The sequence below is a fragment of the Dreissena polymorpha genome, chromosome 1 (genome assembly GCF_020536995.1).
Source record: "Dreissena polymorpha isolate Duluth1 chromosome 1, UMN_Dpol_1.0, whole genome shotgun sequence".
Classification (NCBI taxonomy): domain Eukaryota; kingdom Metazoa; phylum Mollusca; class Bivalvia; order Myida; family Dreissenidae; genus Dreissena; species Dreissena polymorpha.
Genome location: NC_068355.1, coordinates 73,910,122 through 73,929,882, shown reverse-complemented (window position 1 = coordinate 73,929,882; position 19,761 = coordinate 73,910,122). Strand labels below are relative to the sequence as shown.

The window sequence follows — 19,761 nt, the reverse complement described above, 5'->3', positions numbered from 1 at the left end:
AAAGATATCCACCCACATGTACATACATGTATGTGAAGCGTAGAATTAATTACGCGCAACTGTTAATGTTTCGTTCGATTATCATTATTAAATTTGTAATCCGAAACACACTTTCGAATTTTAATGCTAACGCGACCTTTGGCAAATTCTAGCGTCAAATAAACAGTGCTAAAATATCCTTTGTTTCATAAAAAGCGCGCGAAAATTATGCAGACATGTAGAACGTCGTTTGGAAAGTTTGGGTGTATTTTATGTTGTATAAAAACATGAACATCACGTCAAGCGTAAATCGCGTGTTCAGTTGAAAAAAAGCACCGATTAGACGTTATTTCATCATCTCTATAAATAGTAACACATGCCAAAATGTATTTGATACTTAAGGAAATATCGAGAATGTTTGTGTATCATAAATATTTACCAGCATTTGCTTTAAAACTGGAATATACAGAATTACCGGGTAATTAGTAGCGATATTAACTGTATAATATGAACAAAATAAAACGTGTTTACATACACATATTCAAACAATAGTTATAATAAGCTGATAATTAACAAAACAACAAATACGTCGTCACCGTCTTGATTATTGATGTTGCTTCAAGCTGCTAATTTTCTTAGCTTAAATATAATAGCAAAATCAACATGCAATTAATTCATAAATCAACCATATGCTGGAGCCTTGACCACTTGTATGTGCGAAAACATAATTACGTGACAGTGTTTATGTGTGAAATACATACACTACGGGCGGGAAACAAACTTAATTGGCCAGACACATTAACTATGCTTACATGTATATGCTAAGACAATCCGCGCACAATACATTTATTATGATTTTAATTATTATTATAATTGTTCTTTCAAAATTTGTAAACTACATGTAACTAAAAAAATTGAAGATTTTTTATTTCATGATGCGCATCGATTCGGCATCATGTCGCGGATCGCGGCATGCCTCGGCGGACAGATGCGAAGTTTCGCGGCGAAATGCGACTTGCCGCCGCATACTGACGCGGCTTCAACGACTGAAGCGGCATCGACTCGTTTCGCCTTGCCGCCGCGGATCGCGAAATACGTTTGTTCCGCATTGGCTGTACTGTATTTACATTTAAAAGTTATTACAAACAAACACATTGTCTCTTTCTATGCTCACATCAAACAGACTAGTTCATTACATTTGAACAGCAGTCAGTTACTATAACATTTTGTCTTTAACAGAATTGATTTCCTTTTCCAGTTCTTCCAGCTCTCTCCTCTTATTCAGTTAACCACCCTGGTTTGAAACGACACTTCCCCATCCCTGCGTTTTCACTCGCAAAAATTGATCACAATGAAGAACCTCTGACGTAGTACACATAATCTGTGACGTGTACACATAACGTTTCGTACTAAATAGTGTACGAAACTTATATTTCGTATTCAACTTTTTTTGCGCGAAGGAATTTATGATAAATTTTCATAATATTTCCCTTAAGAACGATTTAAGTAAAATAATAAAAGCGATGATAAAAGTAATTTTGAGCATAAATAAACATTTTCAAGGCTTTTTTACATGAAATAAGCACTTTTCAAGCACTTTTTCAAGGCCAACCTTTGTTCAAGGGCTTTTCAAGCCTTGGACTCGTTTTCAAGCACTTTTCAAGCCCTGTGCGAACCCTGAATGTCGTTCTTTTATATACATATGTACTTGTAATGAATGTAATTTTATTTGAAAATCAGGAAGTCGAACAAAGTTCAATTGATCGTTATCTCGTTAACCACAGAGTTTCCTCCGCGTTGCCCACCGCAGAGGGCCGCCGCGTTGGCTTATCAATTTGCCGATTGTTAACCTCAGCTGCACCAATCATGAAAACTCCGCGTATGTCGGGACGTTCTTTACTCCCTCCGTGGGCTTAAAAAAATATAATGCACATACACCAGTTTTATTCGGGTCTCACCGTGAGCTAAACTTTAATTATGAAGAAATTACTTAAAGATGCTTCAGCAAGCAGTTTTTATTTTTCTGACTCTTTGCTGAAGCTAAACTCGAAGCGAAAGTCTACCAGAGACATGACATATTTCTGTAACGCTATCAATAAAAAAAAAAAAAATGTTTTAAAGAAATCAATTTAAATACAGGTATATCAATATTAATTTTAAAAAGAAGCATTTTTAGCAAACTGAAATAGTCATGTGCCAAATATAATAACAATTCAATGAATAACAAGGGAAAAAATTGTCACAAAACCAGGTTTTCAAATAAATATAATATTTATAACTAGAAAGCTTTGTCACAGACGTGACATATACCCCTACATGCTGCATTGACACAGAATATTTTGCATGCTGTCTTCACAAAACAAGAATAGCTAATTTATGGCCATTTTTAAGAATTATTATTACATTATCATTTATGGCCAGTTTGAACTTTGAACTCTTGAATTCTTTCCCATAACACTGTCCAATCACTGTGAACAAAATTTATGTACAAAGTCATTTTAAAATCTCACAATGAGTGACATAGTTATGGCCCGGAAAATCTCAATTATGGCAATTTTTGACTTTTGAACTCCAAGTGTGACCTTGACCTTGGAGACATCTACGTAATTCTTTCGCATGACACACCGTCCAATGATTGTGAACAAATGTACCAAGTAATATTAAAATCTCTTGATGAATGACATAGTTATGGCCCAGACAAGATCATTTATGGCCATTTTTGACCTTTGAACTCCATGTGACCTTGGCCTTGGAGATATTGACGTAATTCTCTCGCATGACACACCGTACAATAATTGTGAACAATGTATCGAGTAATTTTATTATCTCACAATGAATGACATAGTTATGGCCTGGACAAGATCATTTATGGTCATTTTTGACATTTGAACTCTCAAAAGTGTGACCTTGATGTTGCAGATATGGACGTAATTCTTTCGTATGACACACCATCCAATGATGGTGAACAAATGTGCCAAATAATTTTAAAATCTCACAATGAATGACATAGTAATGGCCCAGACAAGCTCATTTATGGCCATTTTAGACCTTTGAACTCAAAAGTGTGACCTTGACCTTGGAGATATTGACGTAATTCTTTTGCACGACACATCGTCCAATGATGGTGAACAAATGTGCCATATGATTTTAAAATCTCACAATGAACGACAATGTTATGGCCCGGACAAGATTGTTCCGCCCGCCAGCCTGCCCGCCGACATTCGCCAATCTACAAATGTAATAACCAGTTTTTTGCTTCCGAAAACCTTGTTAACAATATGTGGCACATAAAATATAGATCCACAAAAAAAATTCAAAGAGGAACCTAATTGTCGTCATTTTTGTACAGACTGTACCGTCCAAGTGAAATCAGGAGGCTTAAAAGGTATTTGTCAACAGATTGTTAAAAAGACCATTTTCAATTTTTGTCTCATATCACATAGTATACAGTAGGGAGCAAAGTAAAAATAATGACAAACTAATACCAAGATAAATTCTAATTCTTGAGGAATCATCCTTTGAATTAATAGAATTATTAACTGTCACAAAATTGCAAAGATTGAATAATATTGATTCTTTTTGCTGTTTGCATTTTAATGTTCACAACAAACACTGGCTCATATGATGTAAGATATAAAATGCATAAATTCATATCATAGACAGAATGGCAAAGGCCTATGAAATGCACTGAGTGACCCCGTGACCTAGTTTTTGATCCGGCATGATTCGGCCATATTGGAACTTGACCTAAATATTGTCTTGATACAACTTCTGACCAAGTTTGGTAAAGATCAGATGAGAACTACTTCAATTAGAGAGCAGACACCATGCTAAATCCTTGAAATGCACTAAGTGACCCCGTGACCTAGTTTTTGACCCGGCATGACCCATATTCGATCTTGACCTAGATATTGTCTAGATACAACTTCTGAATGAGTTTGGTAAAGATCGGATGAAAACTATTTGAATTAGAGAGCAGACACGAAAAGAGTGACAGACTGTCAGACAGTGCGAAAACTATATAACCCCTTTTCTTCGAAAGGGGGCATAAAAATATATAATGGTTATGATATTGGTGCTATCTAGATGTCAATGTTTCATTCTATCAATAAAATGCATTTATTGACCAACATAAAAAGGACAAAATCTGTGAAAAAGTCTCTTAGAATACAATTAACTCTAGCTAAAGCCCTCGAGGATAATGTGCATTCATAAATCAGGAGAATTTCATTATCATGGCAAGCCATACATGCAGCCGTATGTAACACATTATAGAATCAGGAAATAAAACAGCAGCTTATTTATTTCAGAGGACAAAATACTTGAATAAGTATAATTTGCCATCCAGTCTCGACTAATACTGCCATCAATATATGTGTTGTCAATTTGTGCCTTCTACTGGCATTGATTTCCATTGAGAGAAATGGTACTTAAACATATGGAATCATGCATGGAAAAACTGTCTTACATGACAGTTGTGCAAAGGCCAACTGAAAAGTTTAATTGATGACAATATTTTTATGACTGTCAGGATTGTTAGAAATTGAAAATAATTTAGAATCATTAAGAATGCCAACTAATGTTTTCATTCAAAGCAATTAAAAATAAATAATACAATCTAATCATTTTTTTTTCAATAAAAGAAACTGTTTCAATACTAAACACACATTCAGTAGTCTTTTATTGAGTGTACTAGTTATTAATTTAAGTATAAAAGCAATGATTTGGAGTTGGCATGTGTAGCATAATATCAAAAGAATGGTAACTTGCTGGGTCTTAGAAGTGAAATGAATGACCAGCAATTGCTATTTTACTGGCTACCAACAATATTGCACTCCTTATTTCAATTCAAATTGTATCAAACAACACATTCTGCAATGACAAATTCAATGCAAACTATATTTTAAACCTTAAATACAAATTATGCCCTTATAAATTGCATTGAATTACTTTCCAGGGACTATGCTGCATAAAATGTCATAATGTTTGAAAGAGAAGTCACAAAACTGTTTCATTTTATGAAAACTGTAACACACTGGTCTTACTAAATTCCGTATGACACCATTTAAGCATCTGCTATATCTTTATTATTCCCTAAATTTTTCCCAATGACAAGAATCGACAATTGGAAAAAAAACGCCTACAGCATTAAGCCTAAAGATTTTTAGGACCTATTTTACCCCACTTCCTTATAAGCTTACTGACAAGCCGTCAGAAAGGATTGCTGATTTGGTGAAAACAATTTCCTCACATGAAGTGAAATCAACCAAAACAAAAAGAAGAGAGATGAAAATATCATTAGCTGCTATTTGCTTAAGGAAAAATATAAAATGTAGGTTACATAATTGGAACTAACAAGAGCACGGCATAACAGGTGCCACACTCGGCTGGGAAAGCTTGTCAGAATTATTTATTTTTTTTTACAGTGACCTTGACCTTTGACCTTGTGACCCAAAATGGGTGTGACGTGTAGAACTCATCAAGGTGCATCTACATATGAAGTTTCAAAATTGTAGGTGAAAGCACTTTGTTTTTAGCGCCAATATAAAGGTTTTAGCACGACGCCGGCAGACGGCGGACGACGAGCAGACTATGAAAATACCTCGGGTTTTCTCCGAAAACAGCCTTGCTAAATATCAAGTGAAAATAATGTCCAATTATAATGCTTTTTAGATTTTAAGCTTTGCTTTCAATTGGTTGAAAATTTCGCAAACTTTTTGTTGACATCAATTTACAAACATGTAAAAATGTTCCTTGTTGTTCAAAAATCAATTTCAGAAATATTAAACCTAACAGATTTTTTCCCTTAATCTTCTTTAAGTATCTGTAAAAGGTACAAATTGAGGAAAAACTATAAAATGCCCTATTTCGATGTGAAAATTTGCAAAAAGAAGTACCCTTTTGTCAATTTTGTTCAAACAATGCATTATCTACAAGTGAAAAAATAACATGAGCACTGAAACTAAAACTTTCAAGTCAAAGTGCATGTAAATTGTATAAATAAATATTTGCATTGATTTGTAAAATGTGTATCAAGCAATGTGAAAGACCCATAAGACTCAATCTGAAGATGTCATGATTTTTCCAAAATTCATTTTTTAGCTCATTTTTTCCCAGTTTTTTTTGGGGGGCGAACTCTTCCCAATATTGAGCAAACCAAATTTCTGCCTAATAACTAATCAGGGCCCTCAATCTATCAAATATACTTCCAAAATTCGGCCGCAGTCCCCCACCTGAAAAGTATACTTTTCCCCCTTTTGGGGGGGGGGGAAAAATTCCCCCTGAAATATTATTTTTTTTAATAAGATGTTTCTCATGATGATTATATCTCAATTCTATTTCAATTTAATCTTGTCAGACATACTAAATTATGAAAAATGAAATGAATATAGTGCAAACATGTACAAATGTAATAATAAGAGAGTAAGAACAAAAATCCCCCCAAAAGCGAAATGCCGCGAAAATTCCCCCTCATGAAGGTAGCAACCCACTTCCTCAAAATGGATTGAGGGCCCTGCTAATGTATATAAACATTAACAATTAAAATAAAACCTTGTTGCATACACACATCTACATATCATAAGGATACATGCATAAGCTGAAAACTGTATGGTAAAAAGCGAAGGAGAACTTCTATGGACAAGTGTGTGTGTGTGAACAAAAACAATAATAACCCTAGGATAAGCAGATGGAAAAACATCCACATTGCTTTCACTGTAACCCTCTCTATATGGTCAGAAGGGTAAAATGATGTTCTAAATGGTCTTATAATTATGTTACCTATATGGATCAAAGAACAAACCAGCTTAATATTTAAATGTTAAACAAGAAATGTGTTTGTTAGAAACACAATGTCCTTTATTGCGCCGCTTTGAAGCCATATATTTAACCTTTGACCTTGAAAGATGACCTTGACCTTTCACCACTCAAAATGTGCAGCTCCATGAGATACACATGCATGCCAAGTATCAAGTTGTTATCTTCAATATTGCAAAAGTTATCGCAAAACTTAAACCAAGGTTAAAGTTTTAGGTTAAAGTTTTGGGACAGAATGACAGACAGAATGACAGACAGGCCCGACAGACAGGCCCAAAACAATATACCCCCGATCATTCAATTCGGGGGCATAAAAACACATACCTTTTACAAAGTAATACAATCGTTTAAAAGGATACACATCTTTCATTTCTTCTAAGGAATTAGCTTTGATAATATCTTGAATATTTATTATCTGAAATAAAGTAACATTATTAAATACTTTCAGTAACTTCATATCCATTGTAACAAATACAAAAACAAGGATATCAGTAAAACTGATGAATGCTTCCCAATGATGCTTTGTCAATATATGGTTTAATTGTTTAGAAAAAGTGTGACCTTGAGGAAATCTATTATGAGTCTCAGTGACCTTGACCCAAGTGACCTCAAACATCATCAAAAGGTAGAGGTCCATGCAAGGTACCTACATGCCAAATATGTAAGAGAGCAGTAAAAAATATAAGGCGTTATGAGAAACGGTAACAAAAGTGTGACGGAAGTAAGGAACCCCAAACTGGCGACTATATAATATGCTCCCCATTTTATATATATGGGGAGCATAATAATAAGAGCACCGCATAACGGGTGCCAACGCTCGACTGCGGGGACAGTTTTGAATAATTTAACGCTAGTCAGATTTGATTTTTTTTAAGGTCACAGTGACCTTGACCTTTGACCTAGTGACCAAAAAATGGGTGTGGCATGTAGAACTTATCAAGGTGCATGAGCTGGCTATGACAATACCTCGGGTTTTCTCCAAAAACAGCCGAGCTAATAAATTGTGTTACAACATAATTACTGCTTTAACAATATCTGTAAATTGTTACGTTACCAATTGTTGCAATATTCTCTACTTCTAGTAACACTACCTTCGTTTAGAAGAGACTTTAAAAAAACAAAAAAATTATATAAATGGGAAATGTATCCTTCTTGATAAGTCTGACTGCACAGGCTAATCTGAGACTATACACATATACATGTGCATTGAGTCTGGTCTTCCCACAGGGCTTTTCATATCAGTTAATAATTACACTAAACATATTACTTTATTAAACATTTATTATTACTTGTAACATGTCTTATTGTAGTAACACTTTAATGTGCCTATTTGAAATCAAACCTTACAAGTTGTGTCTACTTTTTTATCACAAATCAACTATGTTTGCACAGTTGTGCTCCTTCAATAAAATGTTTGCTCCCTTAAACATTGATAATGTTGTGCTACCTCAAAAAATTCAGTGCTACATGAACCTTAAACAATGTATTGTCACTGTTTACACTGGTGGCTACAACTTTTAAGTGACACATGCTTGCTTCTAATGCAGCATGCACACAAATAAATACTTGTAACAAAAATGTACTATCTATACAAATGTAGTGCTAACTGTAACAAATATTTGAGAGGCTTTAGTGGTGTTGTGGATATGGTGTCCACCTAGCGATCCGGAGGTCACGGTTTTGATCTCCACTTGGGGAGCGTTCTTTGGGTTCTTTCAGGAAACCGACTCACGAGCGTTTCAAATAAGCCTTAGGCTTTCTATGCAATCGAGCTAAAATAAATAGGTTTAAACTAAATATTTTCAACTTCAAAATATTTTTGAAGAAAGACAAAGGTTACCAATTGCAAACTAGCCTTATTTGCATATTCTTTACAATAACATTTCAATACAAATTCCTTAATATAAACATCTTTTGGAAAATAGGAACAAATGCCACATCATAAAAAGCTCTCTGACCAAGAATCTTTTATGCCCAAAATATTCGGGAGGCGGAAAACTACAACGGGCGAGGCATGGTATGGTATTGCGCAAGGGGGGGTTAGAGGGTTAGGTTTAGGGTTTGGGTTAGTGTTAGGGGTCGGGTTAGGGTTTGGGTTAGCCTAAACCCAACCCTAACCCTAACCCGACCCCTAATCCTAACCCTTTTTTGGGGTTATCACCCCTGACCATGCCTCGCCCGTTGTAGTTTTCTGCCTCCCAAAATATTCAGGCAAATAATTGATGCATTGCTATTGTCAAAAGATTGTTCATAATAAATTGTGCGTCACAACTTCCCCAGGATTGTGATTTCAATAATTTGCCAAATAATTTAACATCTTTAACACCCATGATTGGCAACTAACAAACAAATGAATAGAAATATAAGCTCACCAGTTAACAACCATCAGGTGAAATAGGAGGGATAGTGGTACAATTTGCAATTTGTACTAGGCAACCCATGTTATAAACACTGTGACGCATTAAATATTATAAAGTTAATCTCCATCTGTCATATGGCCATAAAGCGATACCAGGAAGCTGTAACAAGTATTGATTATTGCCATCTTGATCGTTTGAAGAAACAAGCAATCTGGATGTCAGATAATGCACTGCTGCATTTAATGCAGCTGTGGTACAGTTTTAGACAACAATGCGTAATCTTTGTCTGACTTGCCAAACAGGAATGCGAAAAACATGCTATTTTCTCTACCTTGTTGAATGAATCAAGATTGTATTTAGATAGTGTATTATGCATGCACTGAATGTGTGTATTTCGAAGTTTATTACGGGTCTATCAGCCTCTTTGTTGAGTGCATCTATAGCGTGGAATTGCCTTTGTGACCTTCCAGGGAAAAAGTATTGATTTTGAGCCAAGTGAGTCAAATTTACCTGGCTACCCAGATGCGACAGTTCACAAAACACATCTATACTACAGATGGGCTAGATTTGGACAAAAGCCACTCAATCTGCGGCTACAAACCAACCCATTTAAAATGATTTCTTTCACATATGATATGTAACTTTGTAAATAGAACTAACATTGATGTTGCTTGCAGCTACTGATTAGATGGTGTGTGTTTTTTTAAGAGAACTCTGTTAATTACCATTTCCAGACAATCATATGTAAAAACAGAACATTATGGCATTGAGACAGGGATATTACTAGTATCAGATATTTAATTTTGCTTGAACTGCCTCCTCACATGCACAGACTGTTGAATTTTTGTACTTACATTCTCATGTTTGAATCTGGTCAGGATTTTTATTTCTCTTAAGGTCCGCTGACAGTAGGTCTGGTGTTCAAACGGTGAGATTTTCTTTACAGCAACTCGAGAGTTTGTCACGTTATCCAAAGCCGATCTGGAAATAAATAGCAACACAACACCTGTCAGGTGTAATTTATAGGAAAATAACTAAAAATGTACTATGCAATTTTCTTTTTGCACCTGCATACTAAGGTAAAATTAACCAGGAAACATTTTTTCATAAGTTGTCACACAACATATTTCTCTAATTAAGACAGCACTGAAATCCAAATCAGAGAAGTTTTCTACAGGGCTGAATAACATGTATTTCACTATACGTTTTTACTAACACCAACACTATGTTTATTGTGAAAACCTCATTATGAACCACTTATACTTAACCAACTATAGCAGCACGTAAGTGTTGGACGTTGGTTGTGAAAAACAATGATAATAAACAATTTAAAATATATTTTCTTTCTGATAGTATTTTTACCCAAAAAGTCAAATCTTGTTCTGGTTGAAAATTTAATGGTCAACTCTTTTTACATAAATGCAAATTAGTTGATACTCAATTAATAAACAAACACGTATTTTCACTAGTTAATTCAATGAAGCTAGTGGGTGCTTGCAAATGAATGTGTAATGGACATAACAAGTAAGAGTGAACAGTCTAGGGCTTATCTTTATACAATCAAAATATCAGTTGGATTGATTTAGTATTAGCTATTTTCAGAGCACTTTCAACAACAGACACCATGACTCACAGATCAATGTTTCCATGAAGTATTCTAAGAATTATTGTAGAGTTATGTTTTGAATGTCTCCAGAAATGGTGGGGAGTGAGGGGGTATTCATTTTTGCACCTGCTCATTTGAGAATTATGAGACAGGCAACATTCTTTTGACAAATTTAATGAAAATGCAGCATTCAACTTGGCAGACACAATTGTTTTGGAAGTTTCCAAGACCACTATTCTAAAATGTTGAGAATATACAAAATAATTAGAGGATTTAGACATATTGGCAACACTTATTAATATTTTCACAATCATTAATGAATAGTCATCATTTAATTCTCATGTACAAAAGAAAAATAATCAATTATGCAACAAAGTATTAATGAAAATGCAGCATTCTACTTGGCAGGCACAATCGTTTTGGAAATTAAAAGATTTTCTGGAAGACCCCAGTGTTCTAAAATGTTGAGAATCTACCAAATAAATGAGGATTTAGATAATATTGGCAACACTTTATGTTCACAATCAATAAAGCATAATCATCATTTAATTCTAATGTACAAAAGAAAATTAATCTATTACGCAACTAAGTATTGACACAGTAGATTTCATTTTTTTATTTCACATGTTAAAAAAGTATGCCTTTAAAATGCAATGTTAGCTGCCTGCATATTTTTTTCACAAATCTACCGGTACAAAACAGTGGGAGTGATCATTTTTATTTAGTCAGTCAATTGTGCATGTTTTTAAATCGCAGGTATTTTTAAGTACTGATAATATATTACCAGAATGGCTACATGTATATGGACACAAATAACATTATAATATTCTAAATGTACTTTGCATACTAGAAACAAAATTTTATTTTTGAAAAATACCAATTGTGTTAACCCCAGAAAAGTTTAAAACAGTAAACAGGTATTAATTAATTAAAACCTAATTATGTTTGCTTGATAGCATTGTTAAAAGCCTTAGTGTTGTTTAAATGGTCTCAAGCCCTGGGCCTGCATTTCCTGGGTAGAACCAATACTTGATATTTAGGGGGGAAGATCTCAACAATGCTCCAGCAGTGGGGATCAAAACAATGGCCTGAGGATTGCTAGGCTGACACCATGCGACCTAAGAAAGTTGTAGAATCTTCTTTATTGTAAAATATTTTCAGAAATTGTAGTACCCAATTAGAGATTTTAGTAACAAATAAGAATCTGTTGGATTTTTGGCAACTGCAACACTGTATAAGCTTCTGACATTTCCAAGCCAGGTGTTATTTGATTCCTATTATTTGATACCTAACAAAACCCCTGAAATATTTGTCAACGCAGCTTTATTTAGCAATCTTGCCAGAAATTAACAAAACTCTATTACAGAAATACTTGGATTGCATGTTAACAAAGTTGTTTTCTTTCTATGATGCATATTTTATTGAACATGCATTGGTCATACTTGTTTAGGCATGGTTATTTTCAAAAATTGTTGAAAATCAAAAGAATTTCTTAACACAAACAGGTAATTTCATGTCTGAATTGTTTAGGCACAAACATATTTTGTTGTGATAATTGTACCCTTTTGACACATAACAACCAATGGCATAAAGCTCTTATCATTTCACTACTCAAGGGTGTTAGGCATGTTTACAAAATTTCAATATTAATATACTTCAATATATATTTTCAAAAAGCGTGGGGATAAAAATTGTTGTATTGACAACCTAGTGTTATCCTGGTGGACATTGTGCACTATAATAATGCTTTAATACTGTCAAAACAATTGTTTCGAAACGTAAAGCGTTTTAACATATTATTATTTAGTTATCTTAAACTGTAAATGTTTTGTTGCAATCTAAAATGAAAATAATTTTAAATAAAAAACATACTTTTTAATTTGAATGTTAAAGCGACATTATCAAATTCTAGCTTCAAACAAAGATCTATTAATAGTAATACACTGTTTATTGATCAATAGAACATTGGTTAAAAAAAAACGCAAATTATATTGAAAATGATTTTCATAACACATTTCCTAAAAATTAATTTCAAATCAAACATGCTGTATCAATATAGTTACATGTAGGGTGTGTAAGAGGATTTATTATTGAGGTATTTATTAAACTGTTTACAGTACTGAGAATACATCCGGACACAACTGAATTAAGTGTTGGGTGTTGTGACAACATGCTTAGCAGGTATACAAACCTATTGTGGAGACTGTGATATGTTGACAGAATGGATTAACAATGGATTAATATGCAACTCTTTGCCGATTTATCTGCGTATTGTGATATTTGGGGATTTTATCATTTTAAATTTTGTAATGGGAAAAAATGGTCTAATTAAGAAATAATATTTTTCCATCATGGTTTGTTGTCGAATAACCCACAGTAAGGAGTATAGATGCATAGCACAAGTGATTTTATAACACGCATCTATACTCCTTACTGTGAATTATTCGAGAACAAACCATTATAGAACAAGGACTTTAAAGCTTATTACTTCCCTTGGATTTTGTCCAATCCAACCAGGGGAGGGGGGGGGGTGTCTGTAGACAGTAAAAACTGACCAAGTCAGACATCACTGACAACCAAGGCCTGTGGTTTATCAAAGAGATCATACCCTTATTACAAAAAATTAGTACAGGAAAGAAATGATAGTTATGTCATTTTAAAAAAACCTTTGACAAAACAATCATTTTAGTTATAAATAATCAAAATAACAAATCTGTACAGTAACTGTGAAAAGAACTTAAATTCTTGTTAAGAAAATATATAATCTGAGATTTATTATTATATAAATTACTTCCTTGAAAATAATTGTCTCTAACAAATCTCTATTTTAAGTAGCAAATAATTAAAAGCCACTACCGTGACTGTAGATTCACCACTCAAAATGTGTAGCTCCATGAGATACACGTGCATGCCAAATACATGTATCAAGTTGCTATGTTCAATATTGAATAATTATCTCCCTTTAAAGCTTATTACTTCCCTTGGATTTGTATTTTTGACCTTAGACCTTGAAGGAAGACCTTGACCTTTTACCACGATGTGTTTGTCAGAAACACAATGCCGCCTACTGTGCCGCTGTGATTTATTTTTACTTAAATATATAATTTTGCAAGTCAGATAATTATGTCCATTTAAAACTTATTACTTCCCATGGATTTGTTTTTTCGACCCCGTGACCTAGTTTTTGACCCGGCATGACCCATATTCGAACTTGACCTAGATATTGTCTAGATACAACTTTTGACCAAGTTTCGTAAAGATCGGATGAAAACTATTTGAACAAGGGCTGTTTGTAAAACATGCATGCCCCCCATATGGGCTGTCGGTTGTAGTGGCAACCATTGTGTGAATACGTTTTTTGGCACTGTGACCTTGACCTTTAACCTATTGACCTGAAAATCAATAGGGGTCATCTGGGAGTTATGAACAATGTACTCATGATCCTAGGCGTAAGCTTTCTTGAGTTATCATCCGGAAACCATTTTACTGTGTCAAGTAACCGTGACCTTGACCTTTGACCTAGTGACCTGAAAATCAATAGGGGTCATCTGCGAGTCATTATCAATGTACCTAAGAAGTTTCATGACCCTAGGCATAAGTGTTCTTGAGTTATCATCCAGAAACAATTTTACTATTTCGGGTCATCATGACCTTGACCTTTGATCTAGTGACCTGAAAATCAACAGGGGTCATCTGCGAGTCATGATCAATGTACCTATGAAGTTTCATGATCCTAGGCAAAAGCGTTTTTGAGTTATCATCCGGAAACCATTTTTCTATTTTGGGTCACCGTGACCTTGACCTTTGACCTAGTGACCTGAAAATCAATAGGGGTCATCTGCTAGTCATGATCAATGTACCTATGAAGTTTCATGATCCTAGGCATAAGCGTTCTTGAGTTATCGTCCAGAAAGCATTTTACTATTTCAAGTCACCGTGACCTTGACCTTTGACCTAGTGACCTGAAAATCAATAGGAGTCATCTGCGAGTCATGATCAAGGTACCTATGAAGTTTCATGATCCTAGGCGTAAGCTTTCTTGAGTAAACATCCGGAAACCATTTTACTGTGTCAAGTAACCGTGACCTTGACTTTTGACCTAGTGACCTGAAAATCAATAGGGGTCATCTGCGAGTCATTATCAATGTACCTATGAAGTTTCATGATCCTAGGCATAAGTGTTCTCGAGTTATCATCCAGAAACAATTTTACTATTTCGAGTCATCATGACCTTGACCTTTGATCTAGTGACCTGAAAATAAACAGGGGTCATCTGCGAGTCATGATCAATGTACCAATGAAGTTTCATGATCCTAGGCAAAAGCGTTTTTGAGTTATCATCCGGAAACCATTTTTCTATTTTGGGTCACCGTGACCTTGACCTTTGACCTAGTGACCTGAAAATCAATAGGGGTCATCTGCTAGTCATGATCAATGTACCTATGAAGTTTCATGATCCTAGGCATAAGCGTTCTTGAGTTATAGTCCAGAAAGCATTTAACTATTTCAAGTCACCGTGGCCTTGACCTTTGACCTTAGAGTGACCTGAAAATCAATAGGAGTCATCTGCGAGTCATGATCAAGGTACCTATGTAGTTTCATGATCCTAGGCATAAGCGTTCTTGAGTTATCATCCTGAAACCATTTTACTATTTCGGGTCACCGTGACCTTTGACCTAGTGACCTGAAAATCAATAGGGGTCATCTGCAAGTCATGATCAATGTACCATAGGTTTTCACGTATAGCGCGCATTATTTTACCTCCAAAATTCAAATTAAAAAGCTGGTGCCCGCTATACATTGATACAACGCTATCCTGGCTGCTAAATTGGTAAAAAATATGTTGTGTAATCATAAATAATCAAAATGGCCGCCATGTTTTTTCCAGAAAACTACTTCCCTATAATTGTACAGACTGAGGGGCCATTGTTGAAACAACAAGAAGTCGCTACTGGTAGATATGAATGCGTTTTGGTCAAAAATAAATTTGTTTGATTAAACTTGCAGACAATTCTTTGTTTGTGTCTTTACACTTCTTTATTGATGAATTCCAATGGGGATTGTTGTCGACATTTCGGAGAGCACGATGTACACTAATTCTGATTTTCTCACGTTTTACACGAAATGCACGTGGACTGTTAATCTTTTGCTAGGGGGTCATTTTGCACTTCATAATTGGAAGATGTTATTGAGTAATATGTGCCACGACTTGTTAACACGCTAATTGACATTTGAGACACTAATTGACACTTGAGAACGTGAAGATATGCAATTGCATTTTGTGTGCAAAAATATTGAATGTATAAATATTGAACGTTCAACAGTGGTGTACCCCATTAACTGTATTCCCGTCTCCCATGCGACATTCAAATTTACCGGTAATTCCCATGCTTTCCCCGAGGAAAAATCACAAGATGTACATTAATTCTTATTTTCTCACGTTTTTCACGAAATGCACGTGGACTGTTAATCTTTTGCTAGAAAATTACAAAATTGTCAGAAAAGTATAGTGCTATGCAACCCATGATCCTTATCATAATGACGCTTCCTATTTTGAATGCTTAATTAAGCTTTCCAATGCCCCGGATTATTCGATTGTGCAAAAGTAAAATGGCGGCCATTTTCGGTCCGATTTGGTGGTTTTATTGTCTTGAATATATTAAAATATTTTTTTCTCCATTTTTGCATTTAAAAAACAGCCTGCGGGCTATACACAGGAGCGCGCTATACGTGGAAACCTACGGTACCTATTAAGTTTCATCATCCTAGGCCTAAGCATTCTTGAGTTATCATCCGCAAACCATCTGGTGGAAGGACGGACATATGGACAGCCCGACATGTGAAAAACAATATACCCCCTCTTCTTCGAAGGGGGGGCATAATTAGAGAGCGGACACGAAAAGTGTGACAGACTGACAGACAGACTGACGGACAGTGCGAAAACTATATAACCCCGTTTCTTCGAAAGTGGGCATAAAAACCCTAATAGATAGCATCAGCACAAGTGTCAAAACTAAGAAGCAGTAATGATATCGATACTACGTGTAAAGTGTCGTCCAAGATCAACCTGGCTGCCTAGACAGTCTGCAATGGTCAATCTGGGAAATCACTTTACCCTCCATTGGATGTTGTATTACAAGAGACCTCTTTTAACAGTAAAAATTTAGCACATGCAAATCTGGGATGAGATTATACATAAATGTATTAAGCAAAGTATTCCCAGAATTCAACTCATATAACACCTAGTAAGATCTCCAACTTCAACTTCTTCCCTTGCATATTTAGGCTTTCAGTTTGAAGTAAAAGACCAGCAACAGAAATTCTTTATGTATAGGCAAGCTGATATCATCCTTGAGATGTTGACAAGCAAGATTCTGTGAACAGCTGCAGTCATCATTGGGTCATGATGGCATCCTCAATTAAAAGAACTAGAAAAAAGTATGTTGTGGCAGATTTGCTTTTTATGGAACAGTCTCAGGTTTGCGAATCTTTTTCAGACTAAACAAGAGATGTGTTTGTAAGAAACACAATGCCCCCTACTGCGCCGCTTTGATTTATTTATTTTTTATCATTTGGCAGATACAGATAATTATCTCCTTTTAAAGCTTATTACTTCCCTTGGATTAATTTTTTTTACCTTTGACCTTAAAGGATGACATTCACCTTGACCTTTCACCACTCAAGGAGATACACATGCATGCCAAATATCAAGTTGCTATCTTCAATATTGCAAAATTTATGGCCAATATTAAAGTTTTCGGACGGAATCACGGACTGACAGACGGACTGACAGTTCAACTGCTATATGCCACCCTACCAGGGGCATAAAAACTGTGTTACATGTTATTTGTCAAACTTGTTCCCAAGAAGCAAATCAGTGCATAAACCAATGCTTTCACAGACATTATCTGCCATGGAAATCACATGGTATGCAAACTGTAAATAAAGTACCAGGTTTATGGAAGGGGTACAGTCTGACATGTGGTCAGTCATGGCCCCCTGCATAAAGCATTTACTTCCATTAAACGAATATTACACATTGGCCTTATGCTATTTCTAACATCTGCAATAAACGACCACATCTATTATGGTATGAATGACCACATATTCAGTTGTCCTAATTGAGCACTAATAAGGTATTAGGCGACCAAGTATAAGTGCTGCAACAAAGTTGCTAAGCAACTGTCTCATTGACTGCAAAGGTGTGAATAAAACCAATTTGCAAGTGATCAAATACTTATTGACATCCTTTGGTCTGTCCAATAAATTAACTACAATGTGGATGTGACAGCCTAATCTATCATCCTAACGATACAATTCAGCCTATCTTATATCAGGGATTTCAATTGAAGCAGAATCCTGCATTTTGATGCAAGCAAGTTGCAATTTTCTCATTTTTGACTCCTGACAAAAATTAGCCTTGCATCATTTTGACACCTTTGTTTTCCACAATCCAACTTGAAAAAAGGACCAGAAATTATCATTTATGGAAATAATAAATCTTTTGTGAAATTATTTTATTTATTATTATGATAAATAAGCTATTTCAAAACTTTAAACATGCATTTCAGAACATTTCAAGTAACTTCCGTATTTTGACCATTATAATTTTATTTTGACCCCTTATTATTTTGAGACCTTGGGTCATTTCGACTCCTGGTTTTCAAAATTTACTGAAATCCCTACTAGGATCTATTTAAGAGATCTACGAAAACAATACATAATGGTACAAATGTATACCCTTACAAATTATGAGAACAACAAATGTGTCCGACCGACACGGATGCTCCCAACTCCATCTTTGTCACTAGATAAACAAGAGTGCCAAACTGTCACATAATATGCCCATTTGAGGGTTGGGAATACTTTGGTGAAGATCAGATGAAAACTACTTGAATCAGAAAGTGGACCCATGCTGAATGTTTAAAACGCACTTGACCCTGTGACCTAGTTTTTGACCTGGCATGACCCATGTTCAAACTTGGCCTAAACATCATCTAGATACAACTTCTGACCAAGTTTGGTGAAGGTCGGATGAAAATTACTTGAATTTGAGAGCGGACACGAAAAGTGTGACGGACTGACAGACAGACTGATGGACCGACGTCACTTCTCCCTAAGGCCAAAATAGGGAGAATTGGTAACATTTTTGGGAGAAATGGTACATTTGCGTCTTAGATCTTAGTTTTACGCATATTTTTCAGCAACTTAACGGATAAGTGGTTTCTGTTCAGCTTTCAATCAACTCTTCACTTGTTTTATACAATAAGACATGTTAAGTGTATAAAACCAACATTTTCCTTATTTCACATTGATTGTTGATTATGATTGTACTTTTAATTACATTTTTCCTGAACAGGTGTATCAAATAAACTTCAATTGTAACAAGCCAGTAATTTTCTGAATCTTTTTACATCCTTGTTAATGTTAAGCAATTCAACATTAAATCAAATTCATATTTTGTTACAAATATTTGTTTTAAATTAAAAATTCATTTAAAATCTCATTTTACAGCAGAGATTCCAAATCTGACCTGTAAATAAGCCCCATATTTATTGGCAGTGCTAGGTAACATCTTCCCATTTGATCATTCCTTAGTATTGTTTTAATGGGCCATTTAACATTGCTGATTCATAGTTATTGGTAGCCAGCAAAAGGCAATTAATCAAGGCATCATCTATACAAGGGACAAAATTGTCACAAAACCAGGTTTTCATTGTGAAAAAAAAATCTGATAAAAGGGAGAAAACTCAAACTGAACTTTTGAAATGAACAAACAAAATTTACCCCCTTTGTAAGTTTGTTTTAAAAAAAAATCTATTTTTAGTCGTGGCGACCTTGACATTGGAGATATTGACGTGATTCTTTCGTGCGACACACCGTCCCATGATGGTGAACAAATGTGCCAAATGATTTTAAAATCTCACAATGAATGACATAGTTATGGCCAGGACAAGCTCATTTATGGCCATTGTTGACCTTTGAACTCAAAGTGTGACC

The 19,761-nt window shown here is 35.0% G+C and overlaps 2 protein-coding genes across 3 annotated transcripts in view; both read right to left on the bottom strand.

Moving 5' to 3' along the window:
* LOC127835293 (sulfotransferase 1A1-like) overlaps positions 1-19,761 on the bottom strand; it is a 368,467-nt gene that overhangs the window by 169,158 nt on the left and 179,548 nt on the right. The gene's annotated exons all lie outside the window — the stretch shown is intronic.
* LOC127835283 (mitogen-activated protein kinase 1-like) overlaps positions 1-19,761 on the bottom strand; it is a 54,082-nt gene that overhangs the window by 28,075 nt on the left and 6,246 nt on the right. For both annotated transcript variants that reach the window (XM_052361643.1, XM_052361635.1), the window contains exons 2-3: positions 10,010-10,136; positions 7,155-7,210 (exon numbers count right to left, since the gene is read on the bottom strand). In XM_052361643.1, coding sequence (XP_052217603.1) covers positions 7,155-7,210; positions 10,010-10,136 — 183 coding nt within the window. The remainder of the gene's footprint in view (positions 1-7,154; positions 7,211-10,009; positions 10,137-19,761) is intronic.